Raw genomic sequence first — 26,098 nt, forward strand, 5'->3', positions numbered from 1 at the left:
AAATAAAAGGTGTAGATGAGAATAAAGTTGTTTAGGACAAAGACGCAGCAGAACTAAATACTGCTAATATTTACTATTCATTCATTGGGCCAAAATGGGTGGAATTATGTATTGACATTCTTCATTTGATTTATCCTCTCAGCCACTTGACAGTAGTTCTGGCTGCTTCTGGAAGGAGTCAAGGTAAACGCTGAGGGTTACAGCAACAATTTAGGAAAAGAGTAGAAGATAATTTACCTTCTGCCGTTCTTTCTTTCCTTCCCTTCCTCCCTCCCTCTCTCCCTGAAACAGTCAAATTAGAGTTGTTTACAATTTCAGGCCAAAATACTGAAAGATTCATAGTGAGTTGAGCTTCTGTAATCTTAATTAATTAAGTACATTGCTTGCGAAAGTTCTAGAAATGTTTCTTGCAGGGACAGCCAGTGAAATTATCACTGCCATTTAGAAGGTTTTCGAGATGTTTTATTTTAACTTTTGGTTTACAGAAAGAAGCAGCTGAAACACCTGGATGTAGGAATCCACATGGCCAGAAAAAAGCCGCGCATTTTACCCACTTCTCCCACTCAAGGCTGAGGGACGGTAGAGACAGGAATTTACCTGAAAACTCACACCTGTCAGGGAGCTCCCCTTTCTGGTTGTTTCTTTGCAGGAATAGGACGCTGAATTACTGAAAAGTGGTGAAATGCTGTGAGATTCACTGGGCAAGCAGCTGAGCAGTAACAAACAGGACCTGCATCAGTAGTTGTATTGTAGACTATTTTCTCAACCTAAATATATTTATGCAAACATGCTCAAGGCTGAACCCTCTCTTTTGTTGCCGGGCCACAGATCAGTCCGCTCCTGATTTAAAATGCATGGCTAAGTTTAAAACTTTAGTAAGGGCCAATCTCTGAATAATCCTTTAAGGATTGTTGTAATTAAGGGACTAATCCTTAGATGCTTCTTAATTTGTGTCCGTTTTAAAATCGAGTGCCACTTCTTTCATCACAAAAGAGAGAAGAAGAGGTGAAAATGACAAAGGTTTAAACATTAACAGCCTTTCCTGTCACCTCATGCATCTGAGCAACACAAACAGGTAGGATATTTAAAACCGAGCACAGAACCCCACCCCACAAAAAAAACCAAGGGAGATTTTAAACCTGGAGACAAGCGCTGATGGTGAGAAATATGATGTGCGCAGATAAGGCAAATACAGTTTAAGGACACACATTTTAACTTGTAAACCCTCTTTGCATGAACCCTCAAATGCTTGTTTGCATCAACCGTCCCCTTCTCCCCACTGAAGCCTGTTTGAAGAACACATCAGTGACAGCAGTTTTTCTAATCATTTATAGCGTTTATATTTATTGTTTATCGCGCAAAGAGTGAATTGGGCAACCTAAGTTTTAAAAGTTACCAGAGAGGGAGATGTTAAAGTAATTAAACTATTGATGCACATGAGGGAAGCTTCGTGGTCTAATTGAAGGAATGTTGAGGCTCAAGACGGGTGCACAACCAGCGAAAGGAAGCAATGGGGTGGCATTGCTGGGCTAAAACACCTGCCAGCAGTTCACTGGCTGTACCTGGCGATCAGCTGGCATTGCTTAAAGGTGTTCATGATCTCTGCTCGCAGCAGTCCTGCCCTAAGAAACGTAAAGGAGGCAGAAAAACCAAGCAGCGCCACCAGGCTTGGAAACAGCCTCTCTTCCCAATTTCAGTCTAGATCTGGGCAAGACACAGACCCAGACGCCTCTGTGTTCCTGCATCTCTAAAACGAGAGTGTTTATAAATACTTACAAAGGGAAAAAAAACCCACCCTAGGGATTGTTATCATGAGCAGAAAGAGAGTGAGAAGCGAGCAGTTCATGCAGCTGGTGCTGTGTTACAGTTGTGTGAATGTGCAGCACTGAAAGCTGTGTGAATTGGAACGGGGGTGAGAAATCATTAGGAGATGTGGGAAAGGGCTCACTCTTGTTTATATCCCCTGGAAATAGCACATCTTATTTTTATTTCTCCCCGAAACATATAAGTATCACAAAGATTCCATGCTGGATATTTTTGCAAGCCTGCAGGGGCGGGTGTTCAACACTCTACGGGCTCCGTAAGGATGATTGCTCCATGATACACATTTATCTTTAATACAGTTTATAGAGTTGGGGTTTTTGTTGTTGTTGTTATTTTTGGTGGGGTTTTTTTCCCCTCTCCCTGTGACAAATTACATTGTGCTTTATGGAAATGTAACATTTTGTATGAATGGCTGGCAGCAGCCATGTTGCATAGCAATGAGCAAGACAAAGTCGCTCCAGTCTTATTTGCAACTGGCTCAGACCTTTCCATTAGCAAATTAAAATCTGTTCAAATTTATTTACTAATATATTAGGAGAAGCTTCAGGCTAACCCCTGTTGACCTGTATTATATAGCAAACAACTGTAGCAGTGAAAATAATTAATAGAATGTATTGCACCTCCTGCTTGTTTCTCCATCACACCCCGGGGTCGGCTGGAGACTGGGTTTGCCATCTGCATTCTGTTACAAGGCCACATTTACTTAAAAATTATCAATTATATTCTGAAATTACTTCCTTTAATTGAACTCTCTCTATTCAAGGCATCCCCTGTTTTTAAAGCTTCTGAAAGCACATACATGAAAATGTTTTCCTTTTCAGAACTTAAGGGCAACTCGCTGTATTACCTGTGGATGCAAAAAGAGCAAATATGCAACAGCAATTCCTTGTTGCATCAGTTATTCATTATTATTATATCATACTTGTGTCATTCACGTGGAAAGTATTGCAAGACATTTTTTATTTTGTATTTGCTATTACAATGTTTTCCACAGAAGCTGCGGCTGCCCATCCCTGGAATTGTCCAAGGCTGGGTTGGAGGGGGCTTGGAGCAATCTGGGACAGTGGAAGGTGGAACTGGATGAGCTTTAATGTCCCTTCCCAAACCATTCTCTGATTCTATGAAGAAGAAACACAACTGGTGCCCATTAAAAAGCTTGGAGTGTTACCCTCATTCAGCCTTTTCACCCTGGAGAACAGCTAATTCTGAGGTCTTCATCTACCTGTTTAAGGAAGAAGAGATTATGAGACACTAAATGATAAAAAAAGGAGTTGTGAGGAGAAAATGCAGTTTCGAGCTGCCCAGACTGAAGTTTAGGTGCCAGTAAAGTAAATGATGGGGAGGTGTAAATGCTTCCTTTCTATCAACACAAACAGCTACAATAAAAGCTGTCAGAGGGTGATCAGCCAGTCTCAGCCCTACACAACAAATACAGTTTTTAAGAAAGAAGTCAATGTTCCACTTTAACATGTCAGTGAAGTATTTTTTTTATACGTATATAGATATAGGAATAAATTTGCACATTAATGGCCATGGTGACAAATTTCACACAGTGAATGTAGGCTTATTTTATTATTATATGAACAAAACCAATCATGATCTCTGGAAAACATACATTGCTAGACAATTTACTTAGTTTTTGATAACTCTCTGTTTAAAAGCAAACAGTGAACAATGACTGCTAGGTCATCACCCTTCAAATGTGTTTAGAAAAAGAGATTTTTTTAACAATCTTATCATTATTTCCATAAACAATAGAAAATCTTCTCTAAAATAACCAGAAAATCTAGTCTGATGAGGTGTTTTTATTATAATATATTTCGTAGACGGAAAGAAGGGGTACTAGCCATTATAGGTCGCTGTTGACCTCTTGTGGTCCCATTCTGTGGTTACAGGAAAACTCTAAAACCAGCCGGGAGTTGGACATCGATGATCCTTATGGATCCCTTCCAACCCAGGATATTCCATGATCCTGTATTCTATGGCAGCCAGGAAATCCCTGGAATGCTCCCCTTAACCTTAAAAAAACAAACCCAGTATCATTTCTGCATCATAAGACTGGAATATAAATTATAAATTCTTAACAATTGCGTTTAAATTCACTTAAACAGTTCAACACTAAAAAGAAAGGGGCTCTCACTGCCAGCAGCCAGCTCTTTCTTTTCCAAAATGGAAAAGAACAAAAATTACCCAAAAAAAAATAAAACTGAATGGGATCCAATACAACATGATGTTCTACTTCTTCTCTATTAAGTATTCAGCTAACCAAGAAGTAACAATTAGCAGCAGGAGAAAAGGCAATCAGTGATGTGGTGTGTAATTACGGTGCCCCGGGTCTCATCTGGAGAGCAGAGAATCCAACAGGGATCTGTCCACTGATTCCAGCAGTCTGACTGGAGTTCTGCCGTGTCAACTCATTTACATGGCAGTCTTCACCCCAGCAGACAGGCAAACACAGCACATTAATTATTTACCTATCACCAGCATTAATATTGTGCTTGAACGTGTTAATCTCTTGAAACAAAGCTTGAGAGGGTCAGTGCTTTGTTTTGAAGGGGAAAGGGGAGAGGAAGAAGATAGAAATAAAAGAATGATGATCCAGATAACTTTCAGCACTGATGCATCAGCACTTAGGCCCCTCCACAGGAAAGAAGCTGTTCTAAGCAATCATTCTCCCTGGAAGCTCTACAAGCTCTTAACTTTCTGTGCTAGTGAAAGATTATCTGAAAAAAATTTGATCTGTATATTCAAGTGGGGAAAAAAAGGGTTTAGAAACTCACCCTGGCATACTGTCGGCTTTCTCACAAAGAAAACCAAACCCAAACATGTTAGTAAAGAGCTGAAAGAAATCAGCATAGTTCTGTTATTAAAACAAATAAACAGAGCAGAAGCCCCCTCCATCTCAATAACAGCAATTGGAAGATTACTGAGAAAACAAAATTCTGTTGAGCTACATGTATTTGCTAAGAAGCTTTAAATGTGCACTTTGATGCTAAGCAGGAACAAGGAGAACTGTAGGTGATCCCACGGGGTTTTTCTTCCCTGCAATTTCATGTTCCTGCCACCTGCAAAGATAAAGCAAGGCAATCCAGCATTTCCCAGCATGAAAACAAAGGCATTACTCTAAAAGCAAAGGAATATTCCACACAATTACTAAGTGAAAATAATTAATTAAAAATTAATAGATGCTGCTGTGTCTGGTATCCCTGTTTTGTCTACTGGCATGTGTCACATTTCCTCTGGTCCACCACAATTTCAGCAGCCACACAGCACCTGGTTCAACCATCTGTGACCTCTCTATGACTCCAGGCTGCAGAACAGCCTCCAGCTGGCTTTCCCCTGGGTGGGAGGGTGAATGGGCAAACAGGAACCCTCTCCTAAGGAAATGAACGTAATCCTTAACTGACTTAAAGAAACTGAACCGTGGCAATTCACAAAAATGCCACGAGATGGCAAGTTAGGATTGCATTAAACACCTCGTACCCTCACAACTGCAGCGAGGGAAAAATCAAACTGCAATCGCTGGGATGGGAAAGGTGCGTTTGTAAGAACCATTTATGAAATCTAATGTTCCTATCAAAAGCAAAACCTGTTTTGAATAATGCCAATAATTTTGGAACGATTTCCTTTCTCTGTCTTTAAACTTAGCAGGATTCTGTCACACATGTCTTCATGGAAAGAGTTGTCAAGCCCTGGAACAGGCTGCCCAGGAAAGTGGTGAAGTCACTGTCCCTGCAAGCGTTCAAAAAACGTGTGGATATGGCAGATGAGGACATGGTTTAGTGGTGATCATTGTGACAGTGTTGATGGCTGGTGATCCTAGAGGTCTTTTCCAACCTTAATGATTCCATAATTCTGTTTTCCTCAGTAGTTTCTCTTTTGTTTTAAATAGCAAAAATAAAGAACCTCATATCACAGTTTTTTAATACATAATTGCAGAATATGAGACTGTTCACTTCCAGTGAAATGGACCCAAAACTACATTATGTGATTGCAAAGTTGGTTTTTTCTTGAGGACCAAGCCAGGGCAGCCGTAGAAATACGTGCCAAGAAACGTTTCACCTCTCATGCACACATTTGTATCAGAGGGTATAGAGGATCTCCACCCGACACCAGAATTGCTCAATTGCCAAAAATCCCACGACTTTCGTGGTACTCCGCATTTTGCTCACAAGGGGGATGTTTGTGCCTTTTAATGGATGGGAACCACAGGAGCATCATTCCCAGCTCCTCACTGGTACCAGCACAGCTCCTTAGGGGTGCTCCCCCACCAAGAGCTTATGATTTATTGTTACACGTGAACACATCCTATTAACAGTTACTTCAAAAGTGTTTTCTTGAGAAAACGGAAGAGAACAAAACTGTTCTTCCAGGCGCTATTCCCTTTGTTCAGCCATGAAGATTCTTCGCTTGGCTTTTTTTTCCCTGTTTCCCAGGCAGGCGATGCTCTCTCTGCTGCAGCTGGCACAGATGGGGCCCGAGGAGCGCTCGATGTCCTGAGCTGCCACAGAGCCAACAGCGAACCCCGGCTGCGGGAGCCCCCCGTTCCCGGCCCGGCTCCCATCATTCCAGGGATCCCCCCGATCCCGGGCTCCCTCCGATCCCGCTCCCCGCCCGGCTGTAGGATCCCCCGATCCCAGGACCCCCCACTCCCGGATTCCTCCCGATCCCAGGACCCCCCACTCCCAGCCTCCTGCCAATCCCGGGCTCTCCCCCCACCCCCTTCCCAGTCTCCCCTAGTCACAGTCTCCCCCCTATCCCAGTCGCCCCCCAATTCCAATTTCCCCCCAATCCCAGTTTCCCCCCAGTCCGAGTTTTCCCCCAATCCCAGTTTCCCCCAATCCCAGTCTCCCCCAATCCCAGTCTCCCCCCAGTCCCAGTTTCCCCCAGTCCCAGTCTCCCCCAATCCCAGTCTCCCCCAATTCCAATTTCCCCCCAATCCCAATTTCCCCCCAATCCCAGTTTCCCCCAGTCCCAGTTTCCCCCAATCCCAGTTTCCCCCAATCCCAATTTCCCCCCAATCCCAGTCTCCCCCAATCCCAGTTTCCCCTAGTCCCAGTTTCCCCCAATCCCAGTCTCCCCAATCCCAATTTCCCCCCAATCCCAGTTTCCCCCAGTCCCAGTTCCCCCCAGTCCCAGTTTCCCCCAGTCCCAGTTTCCCCCAATCCCAGTTTCCCCCAATCCCAATTTCCCCCCAATCCCAGTCTCCCCCAATCCCAGTTTCCCCTAGTCCCAGTTTCCCCCAATCCCAGTCTCCCCCAATCCCAATTTCCCCCCAATCCCAGTTTCCCCCAGTCCCAGTTTCCCCCAATCCCAGTTTCCCCCAATCCCAATTTCCCCCCAATCCCAGTCTCCCCCAGTCCCAGTCTCCCCCAATCCCAGTTTCCCCCAGTCCCAGTTTCCCCCAATCCCAGTCCCGGCCCAGCAGCGCCCCCTGGCGGTCCGCGGCTCACAGCCGCCCGCTCCCCGCCCCGGGCCGGGCCCCGCCCCCTTGGCCCCGCCCCCGCCGCTGATTGGTGGGAGCCGCCGAGGGGCGGGAGGAGGCCACGCCCCCTCGGGTGGTCGGTGAGGGGCTGGTTGGGGTCGCGCCAAGATGGCGGCCGGGCAGGGGGCAGGGGCTGGGAGCGGGACCAGGACCAGAACCAGAACCAGAACCAGGACCGGGACCGCAGCGGCGGGGCTGGGGGTCCCCGCGCACCTCGCCCTCTCCGTCCGAGCTTTGGAGGAGGCGGGCAGCTTGGGCATCCTCTGCCTCAGCGGGAGGAAGCTGCGCGACGACCCCAGAGGCGACACCATGGCAACAGGTGAGGGGCTCCCGCAGTGACGGGACGGGACTGCGGGCCCGGCTGTGGCGGGCGCTGAGGACGGGCGGCGCGGGGGCCCTGAGGGGACGCAGCGGAGGCGGCCCTGTGGTGGCAGGGGAGGGATGACACGGGATCGGCAGCTCTGGGTGAGGAGCGGGGCCCCGCTGTGCGAGGGCAGTGCGGGACAGCGCGGAGGCTCCGTGTTTGGGGGGGCTTTCCCTGCAGGCAGGGAGTCCAGGGGCTCCCTTTTATCCGTGGGTAAGGATGGGGACTGGGAGTTGTGCCCGGAGTGGGGTGTGCAGCGTGAGGGGAGCTCCCGAGTTGGCGCTCGGGGGAATCAGAGCTCCGAGCGTGGTCGGGTTGGACCTTCAGGGTGTGGGATCCCTTGCAGTGAAGCTGCGCTGTCCCGGCCCGTCCTCGTCTCAGCTCAGCAGGAACATGGTTGCAAGTGCGGATGCGAGGGATGTGTGAGCATGGCAGATGGTAAAAGTAAACCCTGGACAGCTGCACAAGCAGGGTCAAGTAAAGCCACCCCGTGCAGATCACTCTGCTAGTGGGAAAGCCCAGTTGAGCACATTTCTTGATAACATGTGAGGAAAGAGCTCTTCACATAACACTAAATGAAATTCTGGAAAAGGAATCGTTCCTGAGTGCTAATTATCTAAGTAATTTTTTTTTTTTCCTGAATATATTTCCCAACAGATGGATGCTCGTGGAGAAGGAAAACCACCAGGGATGAGAAGATCACTGTTGAAGCAAGGCACACTGCAAACATGACGTGCTCTTTCATGCTTGAAGCTGGATGAAGCTCCCTGTCTCAGCAGGTGGAAAGTGAAACCCAGGCCTGGAGCAGTTCTGGTGGTTGCTGTGGTTAATCCCCAGGCAGTGCTCCCCACTCCTCAGAGACTCATGGCACTTTTGGGCTTTGCTCTCTTTGTTTTGATGACCTCAGTGCCACATTTTACACCCAAGTGTGGTCCAAGAGCCCTGGGGCAGCTGAGAATCCTGCTCCACCTTCACTGCTGGCATTTCTTGTCTGGACAGTTCGGTTTTACTTCATGCCTTGTGTTCAAATGCCATTCCTTACTCCAGCTCTTGCTGAGGACACTCAGTGAGTTGGGGCTGGGCCCTACCTGGAGCAGAGAAAGACAGGATTGCAAGGAGCTTCCTTCCAAACTGGGAAAACACAATGACCTTGATGAGACAGGCGCTGAGACTGTGCCCACTGCCTGGCAGCCTGCCTTGGTCACAGCTGCTGGGGCACAGTCAGCTCCTGCAGCCCCTCCCTCTCTGCCTATCCCCTCCCCCTGGAGTCTCTATTTCCTGAAAATAAATGCAATTTCACCCTCCAAAAGTTTGCTTCAGAGTGACAGAGGAAAAGCTTAATAAAAATGCAAAGGTCACATTTTCCGTGCCTCCTAAAATAATACGACAGATCCAATTTCTGCATTATTAACTATGAGTGTGAGCTTGTTTTCTTTTCAGGTGCTTCCTGACTTACCTGGTGCTCTTTTTCTTGTGCTGCACAAGCACATGGCTGCAGCCACTCCTGGGAGCCTGTGGGCAGCAGCTCTCTGGGACCAGTAGTTACTTAGTGTCTTGGCAAAAGATGCCCTCACCCTGCAGAAATAGCTGTGTGAATGCTCCTCTCTTGATAAACATTTTGACAAAAGCCTGTGTGTCTTGACAGAAAAATCACTTTGAAAAGGACATTTATCATCTCATTCTGTTTTGAATTGGAACAATCCTCAGGCAGAGCAGAGACAAGCAAGATTTCTCCCAACAACCCCACTGTCCTCACGTGCCGTTGGCACTCCAAGATAAGACTGCAAAGACATTGCTGCAAAATGTCACTAAAATCTTCAAGGAAGTGATTTAGCATTAATAAAAAGGCAGATTTTGATGGAGATGGCATTTCATGCAGCAGATCACTTTTGGTTTGTAGTTAAAAGCTAGTGGAACAGAGTGTGTGATCACTTGGTATTATAAAAAAACTTCAAAAATAGCGTATTTGGCAAAAGTGACAAACTAGCTACAGTAACTGAGCTATCAAAGACAGTTACTGATGGGGTAATTTGGGTTATTTAAGTCTGTTCTGGGAAAATGAGGATTAGGAAAAGCCATAATTAAAATATGCAAAGCCGACGGGGAATAGAGAATAGATATTAAGTCACTTTAAATTAGTAATTCATGAGAGGGTGGAAGGGAGCGAAATGGATGAAATTATGTTCTGAAAGGGCCCTGATATTCCATTGTTGCAGAGAGAAAAGCTATTCAGAGCCTGAGTGCATCTTCTGTGCACACAGAAATTGGATAGGAGGAGGATTGAAGAGCTGTACATCCACTGAGGGAGCCGATCCTGCAGCTTTCCCACAAATCTGAGGGAATATGCTTTTGCAGGGGCATCAGGCGTTTTCCAGCTGCTTTGTGTACGTTGACAGCAGAGAACCTGCGGAGCTACAGGAGCTCGACCAGGGGAATCCTCAGCAGCAGTGCTACAGCTCAGTGGTAGGATTGTGAGAGCTGAGAGGCAGAGTCTTTCCCCCGCAGTGTTCCCTGGTGTGCTGAAAATGAATTGCATCAGGGTGGGGTTTACCCTTTAATCAGAGAGCAGAGATCATTTCAGCAAGGTGTTTGTGTTACTGAGCATCAAAAGTCCTGTGCAAAGCTCCTAAAGGCACTGTTTTGTCTACCAATAGAGAGGAGTCTTGTTATGGAGTCAAAGAATCACCAGGAAAACGAGCTGAGCCTTTCATCATTACTCCATGGAAGTGCAGAGTTGATTTCCAGATGAGCTTCATGCAGAAATACGAGCTTTACATCAGGAGGAAGGTTGACATCTCGCTGCCTTAAAGGGATGTCAGGCTCCAAAATGAGAGCAAAATTGAACATCCAGCTGGTCAAGAATCAGCCTGGAACCGTTCCACAGAGTGTGAACCTACAACAGCTGCCACTGTGATGTCAAGGGCCCATTGGGGTGTCAGTGAAAGGCTGACAAGTCCCCACAGTGCCAACAGGACACTGCCATTCCTGCAATCCAGAACTCCTCAATGCTTCCCTTCTGCTGTCATTCCACGAGGATCCTTCTCCTCCAGGAATTCTCAGTGGGCTGCCTGCAAACCAGCAGGGGGTTTTATCTGGCTTTTGGGTTATGCTGGTCTGCAAGCTGTAGCACAGCTCTGCAGAAATGATCCGGAAAATCTGTGCTGCAGCGGGTGATTTTCTGTCTGTCACAACTGCAATGTGTTTTTATCCAGATAAACCCTGGCTGGTGACAGCTCATCTAGGGAGTAAGTAGTGCTTTCCCTAGGTGCAGCATATCTGGCTCTGGGGTCACTGTGTTCTTTATGCTCTTCCTTAGGAACTGAGCTGATTTTGGAACAAAAATGCCAGTAAGATGCCATTGGTTTGGTAGAGCTCCTGCCAACACCTTCTGCTGAAAGGGGTGTCTCAATGTGGGCAGCATTTGGAATGTGGGGAACCCTGAGGGGATTCCATTCCCTACACAGGACAGTGTGGGGAGTCTAATTCCCTCACTTTGCTGCTTCAGCCAACTTCCAAAATGCAGACTGGAAGAGCTTCTCAGAACTGCTTCTAAAAAATGTGCAATTATCTTCAGGACTGAGGAAAAACATCTTTTTTTTCCCCCCATAATTAAAAGATTTCACTAATGACAATGTGTGCTAAAATAGCCATGACCCCTTCATGCGGAAATATAACTTCCCAAGTGTAACTCCTGAACCCAGGAGCTGTTTCTGTGCTGTGTCAGAATAGAACTCACGTGGCTAAGGGGGATTTTGGGAAAGCTTTTCTAGGGAAACATTTTCAGCAAGCTAAAGAGAACCAACATATGCAATTTAATAACAGAAAAACAACAAAAAAACCCCAAAACAAACATAAAAAAAGAAAAAAAAGAAAAGAAAACTGCTTTAGCTCTTGGGCAGAGCAGAATCATTGACTATTAAAGAACAATTTGCATTTTCTTGACCGAGTTTCTATTTATTTACTGATGAAACAGCACAAAAAAAATAGACAGAAGACCGTAGAAAAAGATTAATCTGGTATTTTGTCCTGTTCTGCTGCTTACTGTGGAAAAGAACCGTTGTTCCTAGAGGGATGTTGTGAAAGAAAAATGCTCTCCAATTGGGGCTGACTTGTTCCACGGAGGATTCCCCACAAGAGGCAGTTTTCTAACAGCATCTGGTTCATCTTCTCTTGCCCACTGCAGATCGGATCACCCAATTAAACAGAGGTGGATACAGGGCAGCCCATCCTTTGGTGAGTGGGAAAAGAACCTTTGACATTTCTAGAGTTTAAGAACTGTGGAGCAAGCTGTGAGCTTTGCCTGCTGCAGCAGTGTGCCAGCCTTAAAAAATGTCCATGTCTGGTTTTGCAGCAGCAGCAAAGGGATCCCTGGCTGTTTCCTCATTTTCTGTTCAAAGATTTTAAACAGATGAAAGTCTGGTTTTGCAGGCAGAGGATTGCTGATTTTAGCCATGGTGGAGTATCTCGTTCAGAGCAATTTTCAATACTGTCTAATTAGCCCACTTCAATTTAGTTTTAACAACTTAGAATCCCATTTCTATCAAGTTTCTTGATTTATCTTTAGTGCAGCTGGATATATAGCTGAATATAAATAAGGTTATAATTGATAATGGAACTCACTGGAACCATTGAAAGGAGGTTTTAAATAACTATGCATGCTAATAAATGTTGGGTTGCAGTAGCAATCTTAGAGAGAGGAATGACATCCACGTTAATATTGACCAAATTTATTAGGGTTAATATTAGTGCAATAAATAGCAAATGACTGAACAGGGCTTTCACCTTTTTTTCAAGGGCTAGAGCAGCTTCATGCTGGGTTTGTGAGTATACAGCAGAGTGTGTGGATAATAAACTTAAAATCCTTTGAACATTCACACTTCAGATTTTCACTTGATGCCACTTTCCTTGTCTTTAATAAAACACACTTTTCAGAGGAAGCTTGAGGTTCACCAGAGCAGAGTAAGACTTCCCAACAGCTCTGCCAGGGGTAGGGACACCTCGGCAGATGCTGTGGTGTTTGGCAGACACAGCAGTGGTGAGACAGTCAGGATGTCCCCATGTTACCAGCTCAGGTCTCTCTTTGCTGTGAGATGTCCCTCACTGGGATTTCTACTGGAGCCAAGGGATGACATTCTAAATGGAGCATGAAGGTGTAGAATGGTGCCTTTGATTTGCTTCAGTTCTCTAAGTGGCCCCAGCTTTAGAGCAGTTGGGAAACACAGCAAATTTGGGGCAACTTGATGCAATGCTCTGCCTCTGCAGAGCAGCAGCTGGGGCTGTTTCAACCTCCCATAATTTATAGATATTTAAGTTTTACTGTGACACGTGTCACAGGAAACTGAGGCTGTAGGAGCATGTGCATGTCTAGATCAGTTTCTGATGTCGAAGCAACTCAAAGCTGTGTGTAACTATCAAACCTCCCAAGTGCCAGAATGAAGACTCTCACTCATGTTACTGACTGTCCTCAGGCCACAATACTGCCACCAGAACCTCTGCTGGCTCCTTCCCTTCCTGGAGAAGAGGATAAGGAGGAGGAGGTGGACAAGGAACCTGCAGCTGCAGAAGAAGAAATGGCATCAGTAAGTGCCAGCTTTGGTTACCACTGGTGCAATTCAGAGCAGCAAGCTTCTGGTCAGAGAGGAGCTGGAGATGCTGAGGGCTCAAGTCCTGCCACAGTGCTTCACCCCAGCCACTGGCACCTGGAAAATTGGTTTTGAACTTCTCCTTTTAGTCATCAGTTTCCCTTGCAGGATACAGGAGAAACTGTCTCCTGGGCATACCTGCCCCTCTGCACAGACTGTTTGAGAAAATCCATGAAAATTGAACATGGAACTGGCCGTGAACTTGTGTAAAACCAGCCTTCTGTTTTCATTCATTCAGTTTGTGACGTGGACAGCAAAAAACAGTTTAAGAGCACTGGATGTGGCCAACAGCATCTTCCTGAGGGTTTGCACTTGAAATGTGAGCTCAGGGGATCCCTGCAAGCTCCCTTCCTGACATATTTCTCCTCACAGATCCACACGAGCTCTCTGCTGGGAGATGCAGGAGCTGAAGAAGACACATTTCTCCTGCGTGACACCTCCAGCACAAGAGCTCGGAACGAACCCAGGGTCCAGCCATGGGAGAAATCACAGCTCACAGAGGAAGTGCTGGAGCGACTGAGTACGTGTGGTGTGCCTCTTGTCTGGCAGAGAGCAGTGTGGGTGTGTGTCCCTCAGCTTCAGCTGTGCCCAGGGGACAGAGGAAGCAGGAGCTCTCTCAGGAGTTCCTGAGGGCAGCTCTGACTGGGTTTGGTTTCCCTGCGCTTCCATCTGTGCTAAAGGCAAAAGCAGAGATTGTTTCTGGTTCAGAAGAAGGTGCTTTGACCTAGTGAATGAACTACTGAACTGCTGGGTGCTGATGGCCAAATCAAGCAGAATATTTGGGTTCCTAAATTCTCTTTAGTCTCCTGATAAGTCATCGGAGCAAAAATGCATCACAGCAATCTATTAGATTGAAGACAAGCAGTGTGGTTCTTCAAGCGGCACAGGCAAGGTCATCATCAGAACTCAGCCTGGTAATCAGTGATGAGGGTCTTGAATCTTAAAGCCCCATCATTACTGATTATAACATGAGATGCTGTTCTTTAAAATCATAAAGGCAATCTTCTGGAAACCGCTGAAAGTTGGGAAGATCCCTTCCTCTCCTGGAAACACTGTTCACCTGTTCTTAAAAATTAATCCCAGAACCCAAGATACATTTAATCTTCAGAAATATTAAACCTTTTGTTAAATCACACAAAGTCTTTATTCCCAAATAAAGGCTCTATTGTCATGTTGTTCCAGCTCTCTTAAATGTTTGTAGAAATCAAACTCTTGCTTTGGTACCTGTTCTTTTCTGATTTCTGTCTCCTGTGGATATTTCTCCATGTGCTTGGTTTCCTGTCGGGGTAACTCTTCAGAGGGCTGTAGAAAATCAGAAAATCTGTGGAGCCATTTGTGCTTTGGAGCTGCCTCTGTCGTTGTTGCTCACAAAGGGCTCACAGTGGGGCTGCATTTCAGATCTGCTGGAAGGTGGTGTCTCTGAAGTGATTTCGTTTATTTCAGGGAGCATTGTGACCGAGGGGGACCCTGTGACGAGATACACTGAATTTGTTAAGGTTGCCCAAGGGTAAGTCCAATCGCAGTTACTTCTACAAAGTCATGGACCAGGCATTTTGCTGCTGTAATATCAAGTATGAAGCCAGGCGAGCTCCAAACATCATCAGACACTGGGTTTAGATCCTCCCATCTCTCAGTACAGATCAGAATTAATAACTGTGGTCAGAAGGTGTTGTCAAAGAAAACTTGATGCTGGCAGTCTCTCACCTGCAGCACCCAAAAGATCTCCCATCCCGCAAACTTTTTTGCCTAAAAGAGCACCTTACCACCTCACAGCTGTCAGGTAACAGTTCTCAATAACATTTACTTCAAATATTTTGCTTAAAAACTATTCGGTAATCCAGATTATAACCACATAGTTTAGCAAATGAAACCAGAGATGAAATAATAAACTCTCACTCTGTCACACAAAACCCCACCCTGTGTAGTCTGCAGCATGCATTCCCTGGGAAAAAAAATACACACACACAAAAGAAGGAAAAAAACCCCAACACAACAAAGCAAAATGAAAAATAATTAAATATATTATTTTCCCGGTTTTGTAGGCACACCCTCCCCCTGCCCTTAGGTTTTGAAGATCTGTGCACCAGCTCTTTTTGTTCAAGTCGAGCCTCAGTTTTCTCCTGGACACCCTGCATGGCAGAGGGCTGCTGGGCTGCTGTGCAGCTTTTTGAAGAATAGATGAACCGAGGTGTTTTAAAACACTCCAGGCAGCACAGATCTCCTGTCTGGGCTGGCTTTCATTCCCAGCACCTAAACTGCTTCTCCTTTCTTCTCCTTCTGCTTTTGTTTCCAGGGGTTTCGGGACTGTTTACAAAGCCATCGACCCAACCACAGGAGAAGTGGTGAGTCCCAGCACCCCCAAGCACATTGTGCAGCTTTTCAGGGTTTCCCTTCTGCTGGGAGCTCTGCTGCACCTTTGGGTGGCCAGTTGAGCTTTCCTGCACAGGCTGCTCCTCACAGACCAATGTGAGCCTGCAAAACACATTTTGGAGAGACTTTGTTCCTACTCAGTACCAGAAAAACACAAGAGGGGCAGTGGTATCCTACAGAGAAGGACATAATGAAGGCTTAAAATACCAGAGAATGGGTTATTTCTTTAGAAACCCAGAAAATAATTGCAAATCTAAACTGTGGTACAGAATTCTCATTGGAGTAGCAAAATCAAAGTTCAAGAAGTTAGAAAGTTCGGGGATTGTATTTTTTTTTTTTGTGTGTGTGTAACTGTTACGATCTTTTAGGGTGGGATTTTATCCATCATGTACTGAACGTGTTTGCTTTGTTATGCAACCAAGGCCAGCAGCAGCTGTTGAAATAATGGCCAAACCCCATAGAATTGCTAAAGGATTCCCAGCTGTTTTGATATATTTTCACAGTCACAAAATCCTGCTTGCAAAACCTGTGTGAATAGTAACAGAGGTGATAAACTGAGGCCATGGGGGAAGCATGTGGGTGCAGGGTGTTGTCAGAGATCTGTGGTTGATAGTTTAGGGACAATTTGTCCCAAGTTTACAAGGCAAAATATCTCTGGCAAATGTCCTCTAAGTAGCACCCAAGCAAGTGGAGAAATCAGCTCTTCCCTGTGGCTTCCTGTGCTCTGGTGTCTGATCACAAGGTCACGGGGCAGTTTGGCACAGCCCAGCCTCATCATTCCAAAAACACTCGCTCCCTGTTCGTTGTGGTCCCCTGCAGCAGAACTTCTCGAGCCCACGGTCTCCAATTTCATTTTAGGTGGCCTTAAAGAAGATGCCTCTCTGCAAACGGAGCAGAAAGGAACTCGTTGTCAGTGAGATCCAGATCATGAAGGAGAGCAGGCACCCCAATATTGTCAATTATATAGACAGGTGAGTGGTTCTGGTGTTTTCATGGGAATGTTCATTCACACACTGCAAGCCAAAGGTTAAAAAACCCCTTTGGGCACTGGCAGAACATGGAGCTCTTTCTTATTTCTTTGTTATCTCCAGTGGATGGGAGGGGATGGTCTCCATTAATCTTTTCTGGCATATGTAGTTGGAAATGCCTTTTCAAAAACCTGGTCTTACTAAAACAACAGCCTGTCAGCTCATTACCTCTGTGTTGTTTTGGGGTTTGGTTTTTTCAAGCTGATTGTATTTTCTATGCCTTAATGACAAGCGCTGATAAACCATCATAGAAATTATCTCCCTTAGGCTGCTCCCACCATTTTCCATTGCTGTGGAAGCCAGAAAGACTAAATTCTCATTTGCAGAACCACATAATTTGCCAGTTTTTGGATAGATTTTCCTGTTTCTGACTGTATTTTATGCAATGTTTTCCAAATGGTTGGCCAACATCTGTCCTCAGTGGAGCACAGCCTCCTCCCATGGATAACTCTGGGAGTTGTGTTGCCTTGTTCCTGGAGTGAATGGTGGAACTGATAAGATAATGAATCAGTTGATGGCAAGTGTCCTGCTTCCAGACTGATCTCTGCTGTTACTAAACTGCATTTTTCTCTTGTTTGCCATCTAAGGCATCTCCTTTTTCATGGATTTGTCTTTCTCATTTAGACTGCACAGATTCCAAGTACTGCAAGGCCTACAAGGAATGTCTCCGTTTTATTCTGCCTCCATTTACAAGTGACCTGGAGACAAAACTCCCCTGCAATCCTTTCCACAAGGTAATTTAGCTGTGCACATTCATCTCCATGCCTTTGTTTTCTTCTCTCAGCTACCTGGTTGATGAAGACCTGTGGCTCGTGATGGAATATGTGGATGGAGGCACTTTAACCAGCGTTCTTACCCAAATCTTTATGCAGGAAAGAGTGATAGCTGCTATCAGCAGGGAGGTAAGGGACTCTGCTTGTGCTTCCAGTGGCTTGGACAAGGTGGGACAGGAGTAGCTTCATGTTGAGAGCTTTGTTTCAGTGCTGCTGTTATGATATGTAAAATAAAAGGGCATCTAAGTGAGCTGCCTGCCAGTACAGCTGCATTTCTTATACTCTGTTATTACACTCACACTGCCGTCGTACTCTCTTTTTTAATTTAATTTTATTTTATTTAACATTCTAAACTTTGCCTCTTTACACTTGAGCATGTCTGCACTGCATTCTTTGCCTGTAAAAGCAAACATGCTGGTGGCAGAATTTTAAACTAACAGCAGATTAAAATAGAGCCTCGTTTCTCACAGCCCTCAGCTTAAAAGGAGAGCATTGCACCCCCACTGGTGTTTGCTTCTGAAAAGTGACTGATGTGCTGCTTCCAAGTCTGCTGTTGAGGCCAACATAAAACCTTTGTCATGCAGCCTCCCAGACAAAACTGATCCACTTCATAATGAAGGGAGAGGTGTTTTCCTTTTTGACAAACCCTCCTTTGTCACCTGGAAGGAGAGAGCACAGCCACTGCAGCCATTCTGGCTGGGTTTGGAGGGGACAGTCTGTATCAACAATTGGTGTCTCACCTAGAAATTCAATCTTTTAGAGCCATTTCCTTTTCTTATGTGATGAAATGAGGTTAATTAAGTTTTATCCTCATGGGCTTTTTGTCTCAGTGCCTCAAAGCCCTGGATTTCCTTCATTCAAAGAATGTGATCCACAGAGATGTCAAAAGTGACAATATTCTTCTCGGGATGGATGGATCTGTGAAACTGAGTAGGTATTCTTGGTCAGCACAGCATCCCTGTGTTCTCAGACTTAGAGTGGGGAATTTCTTGTGCTTGGTTTCACAGTTGAAGCTGGTTTTGCCAGTATTTTTGTTTTCCTCCTCAGCTGATTTTGGCCTGTGCGCTCAGCTGACCCCGGAGCGGCGCACTCGGTGCACAGTGCTCGGCTCTCCTTACTGGTTAGCACCAGAAATTCTGAAAAGAAAGGAATATGACACCCAAGTGGACATCTGGGCACTTGGGATCGTGGCCATTGAAATGCTGGAGGGAGAACCTCCGTACTTTCAAGAAAGCCCTGTCCAGGTAAGGTGCAGATATGTCAGACACCACTGCCTTGCCAGTCTGTGCCATGTTTTGTCTCCCGTGAGCCAAAATCCCACTCCAATCAGCCTGAAATAGTTCCAGCAAGGCCCACTTCTAGAAATGATCCTGCAGAACATCTCATCAGAGGAGAAGTGACACGTGCCAGTGCAAAAATGTGCCATTTTGGCCTCCAGTACTGCTTGAATTCCTCCTGCTCTGTTTGATCTCTCTCTGAGCTGTAGCTCTGTATGACATCAGCAAGTTTCTCCAATTAGGAAATTATTATGGAAAAGCATTTCAAGTGTATCTGCAGGCCTAGAAGTCTTTTTCAACTCTGACCAGTGCCTTTCAGGGAGGGTCACTGGTTTTAGTAATGCCATAATTATCTATTACACCCCCCCCAAAAAAATTCTACAAGTGTTTATTAGCAAAGCTACTTGTAGTAAACATAGTTTGAAGTTTTCAGTTTTTGATCCTAATTCCTTAAAATGAAATGATCAGGTCTTATACCAAATGAATGGTCTTATACCAAATGAACAAGGAACAGTGGAGGAATGTATGCCAGGGTAAAATCTCATGACTATTAGCTGAAACCAAGTTAAATGCTGCACAGCTAATTCCTGAGGAAGGAAAGAATTTTGAAGATTTCAGTCTTCCACTCTTTTTGAAAAAGTTTCTTTACTTTTCTTGGAAGACCACGTTTGGATTGCCTTTGCCTTGTATAAGGCAGCAAACTGCTGAGAATTATTTCCAGATCCCAGAATATTCTGAGTTGGGAGGGACCACGGGGATCACCAAGTCCAACTCTAAAGTGAATGGTCCATCTGGGGATTGTTGTTATCAGCACCATGCTCTGACCAGCTGAGCTGCTCTCAGGGTCATTATCACCACTGCTCTGGAGGCTGAAAATTCCCTGCTTCCTGACCCTCCAATGTTGAGCAGGGCCCCTTGAGAAGCCTCAGGAGCTATCAGAAAGCCGGGAGGGGCCTGCAGGGGAGCTGTCACCTCAGGGATGCTGAGTGGCTGTCCCGTGTTCCCTCTGTCCCCAGGCTCAGGACCTGATAACCCAGAACAGGTACCTGCCCCTGAGGATGCCCAGCGAGATGTCAGTTCTGTTCCACGCCTTCCTGCACTCCTGCCTGGACACCAACCCCAACATTCGCTGGACAGCCAGGGAGCTCCTGGAGGTAAAGGGCCAAAGGCTGCAGGGGAAATTCTCAGCTCATCTCAGAGGCACCGAGTGTCCTCCTCTCCTGTTAATCCCCAGTCTTGGTGCTTTTCAAAGTAGAATCATAGAAGATTTTGGCTTGGAACGGACCTTCAAATGCCATCTGGTCCAACCTCCCTGCCATGAGTGGGAGTAGGGATATCTTCAACTCACTTAGGTTGCTCAGAGCTCTGTCTGACCTGACTCTGGATGTTTTCAGGTATCCACCACCTTTCTGGGCAACCTGTGCCAGTGTTTCACCACACTCAGCATAAACAATTCCTTCCTTAGATCTAACCTGAATCTCTCCTCTTTTAACTTAAAACCATTACCCTTTGTCCCTTTGCAACAGGCCCTACTAAAAATGGGTCTCCTTGAAGTTTTGAAAGGCTGCAAAAAGGTATCCCTGGGACCTTCTCTTCTCCAGGCTGAACCATCCCAGTTCTCTTGGCCTTTCCTCAGAGGAAAGTGTTCCATGCACCCCCTGATCATTTCTGTGTTGTACTTTGGGAGTGCATTCAGTTTTAGCTGGTGGCAAGAGAACTGCAGTAGAATGGTGCCAGGTACAGAGGCCAAAAATGGTGGTGGTGGAAGAGGAACCCAGTCCCAGCCAAGCAGTCAGAGATTTGGCTGTTCTTGTCTTGGTGCTGAAAACCTGCACCTCAGTGTTCTTCAGACCACCACAGACCTAAATCCTACTGGGATCAACATTTCTTGGAGGTCCTGGAGTTCCCTGAGGAACAGCTCGCACTTCTCTTTTCTGACAACTGAAGTAGCCCCTACCTTTAGAAAAAAGGAACCGAAGTGAGTCCTTTGAGTCTCCTGAAATGAAAAAAAGTCCTGAGACAGCAAGTGGCATTCCCAGAGTGCTGGCAGAGCAAAAATCCCAGCAAGATGAAGACACCTTGATAAATTGATTAATGGGATTAATGGGATTACTTGCCTCTGAATGTTAAGACTGAGGTGTAGATGGTCCCCATAGTCCTACTTACGTGTATTTCTGGTAACCAGAGGAATCCTGCTTCATCTTGTGAGAAACTGGGTTTGGAAAGTAATGGTTCCTTTCTTTCTTTTTTTTTTTTTCCCTTTGGGCAGCATCCATTTTTACAAACAGCTGTGAGTCTCTCCGTCCTGCCTGAAATGATCCGTATAGCCAGGAAAGTCTGTGAAGCCATGGAAACACTTCATGGCAGCAGTACCAGCTCAAAGAAAAATCAGAAATAAAATTTTCACTCCTTTGGGAGATTTGCTCCCTTCTCACCCAATGGTTACGTTCATTTCTGAATTGCTGGTTGTGTCTTAAAGATGCGAAGTCCCATTTATGGGGGTTTTGGTGTGGTTTGGAAATGGGGAAGGGTCTCCTTCATTCATCCATCAACTCTAGGGCACACTGCCTCTGGAATGCAGCCCACGGGCTGGGATTTTCCCAGTTGTGGTACTTCTGGATGAGGAATAAAGTGCAATTGCATTTCCAGCCAAAAATGGGTGAAGAGCAGGGCAGCCAAACATCCTGTTGGATACAGGCAGCCAGCTGGGACTGTGGAGTGTTTGGAGAATTCCCTGTCCTCCCCCCACCTGGCAGAACACGATGACACAAAAGATATAAAATATATAGAGATTATAGAGAAAGAAATGTATGTAACATAAATGAGGGGCATGCAAATGTACATAGACACATAATGTACTGTAGAATTATTATATGTATAGATCTAGCTAGACTATATATTATAATACATAGTATAAGATATATTTTTATAGGATTATAATGATATGTATAGTGTCTTACAGAGCTATGGACATACATGTACTTTGTACTTTATATTTGTACTTTGTACACATATATATGTGTATGTATACATATATAATATAGATATGTGGTATCCTCTGTAAATGAAACCCCGTTTTTATCCGGGTGTGTTGCACCCGGCCGCGTTCAGGTGTCGGTACCTGGCCGTGGTCACACCTGTGTTGGTGGACACCGAGCGCCCTCTCGCGGCCGCTGCCGGCGCAGAAATCGCTAAAATTGTAAATTTTTGGTAAAATTTTATTTAGGTCACTTCGTATTGAAAAGTTACAAAAGGTTGCAATGAAACATTTTACACCCACTTCCACCTGTTTTCATTTTTGAGGGGTTGACGGTGGCTTGAGTGTGTACATAAATGCAGCCCTCCCCCCATCCCAAAAAACCAACCCCAACATATCTTCTCACATGTTGATATTAATTGTTAAAAAATTACAATTTTAACTAACAACGTTAGAAGCAGGCAGCAGCACAAGCCCCTGTCAACCTGCCCTTGCCTTGCTTCACCTGGGGTTCACCTGGGAAGACAGAAGCCTCTGGAAACCAGCAGAGCCAGTTGTGTTCCCAGGCTGGATCAGCTCCTCCTGATGGCAAAACCAAATACTCCCCAAAAATAATAAATGCAGAGGTCCAGACATCCTGCTTGGCGCCAGCACGGCTGAGCCTCCCGCAGCTCCCAGCACTGCCAGTCCCTCAGGGCAGCAGTGCCCAGCAGTGGTGTTCCAGGGCTGCCTGTCCCCATGCCACCAGGAGAAACTGTGGGAATGTCTGGAGCTGGCATCATTATCAAGGCCTAAAAATCACCATGTCTATGCTCCCTACCCTGACTTCCCCCTTTGCCAGGCTGTAGGTGCCCAAGAACTGCTGGTGATGCTCCCTGTGTCCCACTGATGCTGGGGACAGCCCGTTACAGAAGCTGGAATGGGGTGGTAGTGCTGGGATTGGGGGCCAGAGCTGTGGAGCTCCAAGGAAAGAGCCGAGGGACTCCCCTCCACCTTGGAGCTGAGGTGGCTTTGTGCCCTCAGCAGGCTCAGGAGCTTTCTCAGCCAAATCGTGGGGCAGGGAGGCACAAACCTCGAGTGCCATCTCAGAGGGGACCCTTTTTCAGGGCCAACACTGACCCAGGCCAACCAGCTGGCCAAGCCAAGCCCTGGGAATGGCACCCATCCCATAGGGAACACTGCAGGAAGCAGCTCCCACAGCCTGGAACAGTGTGTGAGGAACAGCAAAGCAAAGAGGTCTCAGTGCACGACTAGGGCAGCCCTGACATTTGCAGTTCCCTCTTGTCCAAGCTCTGGGTCTGTATAAGACAGTTCACGCGTTTTAAAAGGATAAATCTCAGTTTACAAACAGTTCTGAGAGTAAGCAGCCCCGAAGCCATGAGTTTACAGAGAATGTCACTTGCCTGTGGGGCTTGTAGTTCACACCTCTGACAAGTGCTCTGCTGTGCCAAGTGGCCCGAGCCCAAACTGTCTGGAAAGAGCTGGATTGAGGTCCTTGGTACATGCAGCAAAGCTGATGGCACTGCAGCATCATTCACAGCCCCACAGTCCATCTCTGGCATGCCAGAGAAAGCATTTTCCTACCACAGCACAGATCCTTTTGGAGCCCTGAGGAGACTTCAAAACGTTTTGTGGAAACATTAACTCTTGTCGAGAGCCATTTCATAAATTACAAAAATCGCACAGTGTGGCTGAAGTGGCTACGAAGCACACAGAAATCCAAATTTCCTGGCTATAAAAAGGACAGAACAGTCCTTCAGCTTCACTTTACCAACCAGAATCTGCAGAAAACCCATTTCTGAGTGTCCAGCACAGAGAGCCTCGTGCACTGTCAGGGTCACTGCCTGACACCTTTGGGGCTGCCCGAGGCAGCACAATATCCAATAGGGATAACTTAAGAGAGGGAATTATATGAGTAGACCAATGGGGCGTCGAAGAAGGGAGAATTTTCCAGAACTAATACATAAGCAACTAGGGGAAATACATAAACATGAACTTATACATAAAGCTGGGTGGAGAACTCCTGCATCAATAAGCTTAAAACACATGAACTAAGAACCACTAGGAATATGGGAACTCATCGTAACCACGGGGTGACAATCAGACCTCTGTGTTCTGGTGGCCTGGCTGCCAGTCCTCTGAATGCTCTGCTGCTGTGGCCAGTGCCACCTGCACTGCAACAACTGCCCAGCATGGCCACCCAAACAGCTGCTGAGGGAACCCTGCCATGGGCTGCAGGGCCATGGGCTGCAGGGGAAGGCAAGAGTTGCTACCTAGACCCCTGTTGTGATGGAAATGTGAAATATCACCTATTCTCCTCGATACCCAAGTGAAACTTCTGCGAACATCAGACGTGCCAGCAATAAATGACTGCAAAGTTTTGAGTGTGAGACCTGACACCTGCCAGGGCACGGCACCTTGCTTTTACAAACCCACCCTTCTCATGAACTCATTTTCTCCTCTTTCAGGCTGGTGCTACATCTACCAAAACAAGAGGGTCGTTACTCCATTTTTAGCGTTAAGTAGATTAAACAAAGCAAGGAGGCTCCCATTATTGCATCTGTGCTCTGGGTAAACAGCTGAACTGTGAGGTTCCCTTCCTGCCTTTGGACAGGGATACAGGAATACCAAACTGTGAGTCACCAGCTTGAGGTGGAGAAGAGAAGAATCAGAAAGTCAATCTGAGAGCCTTCAGGTGGACAAAGCTCTTACTTGCTGGGTGTTCAAACAGGCACTGCAAGATCTGCCCCCTTATTTTAATGTTGTCCTGGCAAGACTGGTCATCAGGCCACGAGCTATGACTGAAGTCCTTGAGTAGTGACATTTTCACCAAGGAAGTGAAATTTCATCAAGACATTTATATCCCTCTAGAGGGAAAAATACCCCCCTCCCAAAGCCAGCCTGGCAGTGAACAAGGACAGAATGATAGGAATCCACCTCGTGCTTGCCACTCCCTCGAGCTGCTGGTGGGTGCCTGACAGAGAGAGCTGCAGCCATTCCTGCCTGCACCCTCAGCGATGCTGCTGGGAAGATGCTCGCATCCTAATGAACTTACCCGCCAGCATTCCGTTTGGCCCCTCTGCTACTGCATGTGCTGTATTACAAGCATAGATACGTATAAATCTGCATTTCCCCCTCTCCCAAAGCCTCTCTCCCCATTACCAATGATCATGTGGAGAGTTGGAGGGCTTTTTTTTCCCCCCCCTTTAAAGCGATTATGCTGATGTGCACCCTGTGCTCCCGAGTCCCCGGCGCGGCTGCTGCGAGGTGACAGCTCCGTCTGGCTCTGCGGGGCTGCGGCGCTCAGAGCTCGGCGAGGTCATCGCTGGAGAGAACCTTGACGGTGATGTGACCCGGCACCTCGGCTGCTTCCCGGCCGCCTCTGCCCCGCAGCCGCAGCGTCTGCTGCTCGCGGGGCTCACCGGGGGAGGCTGCCAGCACCGCCTGCCCCAGGAACTGGTCACTCAGGAGGTTGCTGTTCCAGACCTGGGGACGAGGGGACACAAAGAAAGCCGGCTGAGGCAGCGCTGCTGTCACACTCGGCCGGAAAGGGCTGTGCTCGAGAAGGGTCACCCCCGTGAACCCCTTGGAAAAGCAGCGAGGAGGGAGCGTGCATCTAAATTTAGCTAATTGTCTAGAGAGCGTGAGGGAGAGTCTGGATTTGCATGCTCATTTACATAGACTATGCAAATAAGGAGCGAAATGCAGCTTTTTTGCTTTCTAGGTCAAAGCCTGCCTAGGAGAGGAATAAAAATGACCTTTTTTAGCTCATCAGCAGTAAAACCTACCTACAATAGCTCCTCTGTGCTGCTCTGCCTGCCTGTGCTCACCTCTGCACCTCCTCAGTGCTCCACCTCTGCCTGTGATAGAGCCTGGCCCACAGCCTAGCCTGAAGACAAAGTTTTCCTGGGCTGCATCATCTCAACACCAAGCTCCATTTCTCCAGCTGAGTGCTGAGGTAAACAGGGAGGTCTAGTTCTCATAGGACTAGAATTCAGGGTAGAAAACGTCTTAATAATAGCATTAGCTTTGGTTTTGTTCCAAACACTGACTCTGGACAACACTTGGCTTTTCTCTGTTTCATCAGGTACCACATGGGGCAAAAGGGAATTCTGCAAATTCTTTCAAAGCCTTGGAATGAAACATGCCTTGGAATGAAACATGCCTTGGAATGAAACATGCCTTCTGATCTCTATAGTGCCATCAGCCGGTGTTTATGGAGGAGAAGCAGCAGCACAGCTCCAGGCAGAGCCCAGCAAGAGGGAGCAGAGCTTCTCACTCTCCTGGGTATCAGTCACACGAAGGTAAAGCTGGCCCAGTGAAGCCCAGGGATGCTGCTGTGCTGCCCTCCCTGCCCT

The 26,098-nt window shown here is 46.5% G+C and overlaps 2 protein-coding genes across 5 annotated transcripts in view; one reads left to right on the plus strand and one right to left on the minus strand.

Moving 5' to 3' along the window:
- The first annotated feature begins 7,402 nt into the window (after positions 1 to 7,402).
- On the plus strand, positions 7,403 to 22,045 carry LOC125333273 (serine/threonine-protein kinase PAK 3-like). Its single transcript, XM_048319103.1, has 13 exons — positions 7,403 to 7,628; positions 8,331 to 10,918; positions 11,857 to 11,906; positions 13,142 to 13,252; positions 13,688 to 13,835; positions 14,759 to 14,822; positions 15,609 to 15,657; positions 16,544 to 16,656; positions 17,498 to 17,615; positions 18,317 to 18,416; positions 18,534 to 18,730; positions 19,780 to 19,917; positions 21,033 to 22,045. The coding sequence occupies exons 2-13, from the start codon at positions 10,816 to 10,818 to the stop codon at positions 21,159 to 21,161; spliced, it is 1,320 nt and encodes a 439-aa protein (XP_048175060.1). The 5' UTR covers positions 7,403 to 7,628; positions 8,331 to 10,815; the 3' UTR covers positions 21,162 to 22,045.
- CAPN6 (calpain 6) overlaps positions 21,964 to 26,098 on the minus strand; it is a 50,675-nt gene continuing 46,540 nt past the window's right edge. For all 4 annotated transcript variants that reach the window (XM_048319100.1, XM_048319099.1, XM_048319102.1 and 1 more), the window contains exon 14: positions 21,964 to 25,226. In XM_048319100.1, the coding sequence (XP_048175057.1) occupies positions 25,044 to 25,226 (183 nt within the window). In that variant the 3' untranslated portion in view covers positions 21,964 to 25,043. The remainder of the gene's footprint in view (positions 25,227 to 26,098) is intronic.

This window comes from Corvus hawaiiensis, chromosome 14 (assembly GCF_020740725.1).
Source record: "Corvus hawaiiensis isolate bCorHaw1 chromosome 14, bCorHaw1.pri.cur, whole genome shotgun sequence".
Lineage (NCBI taxonomy): Eukaryota > Metazoa > Chordata > Aves > Passeriformes > Corvidae > Corvus > Corvus hawaiiensis.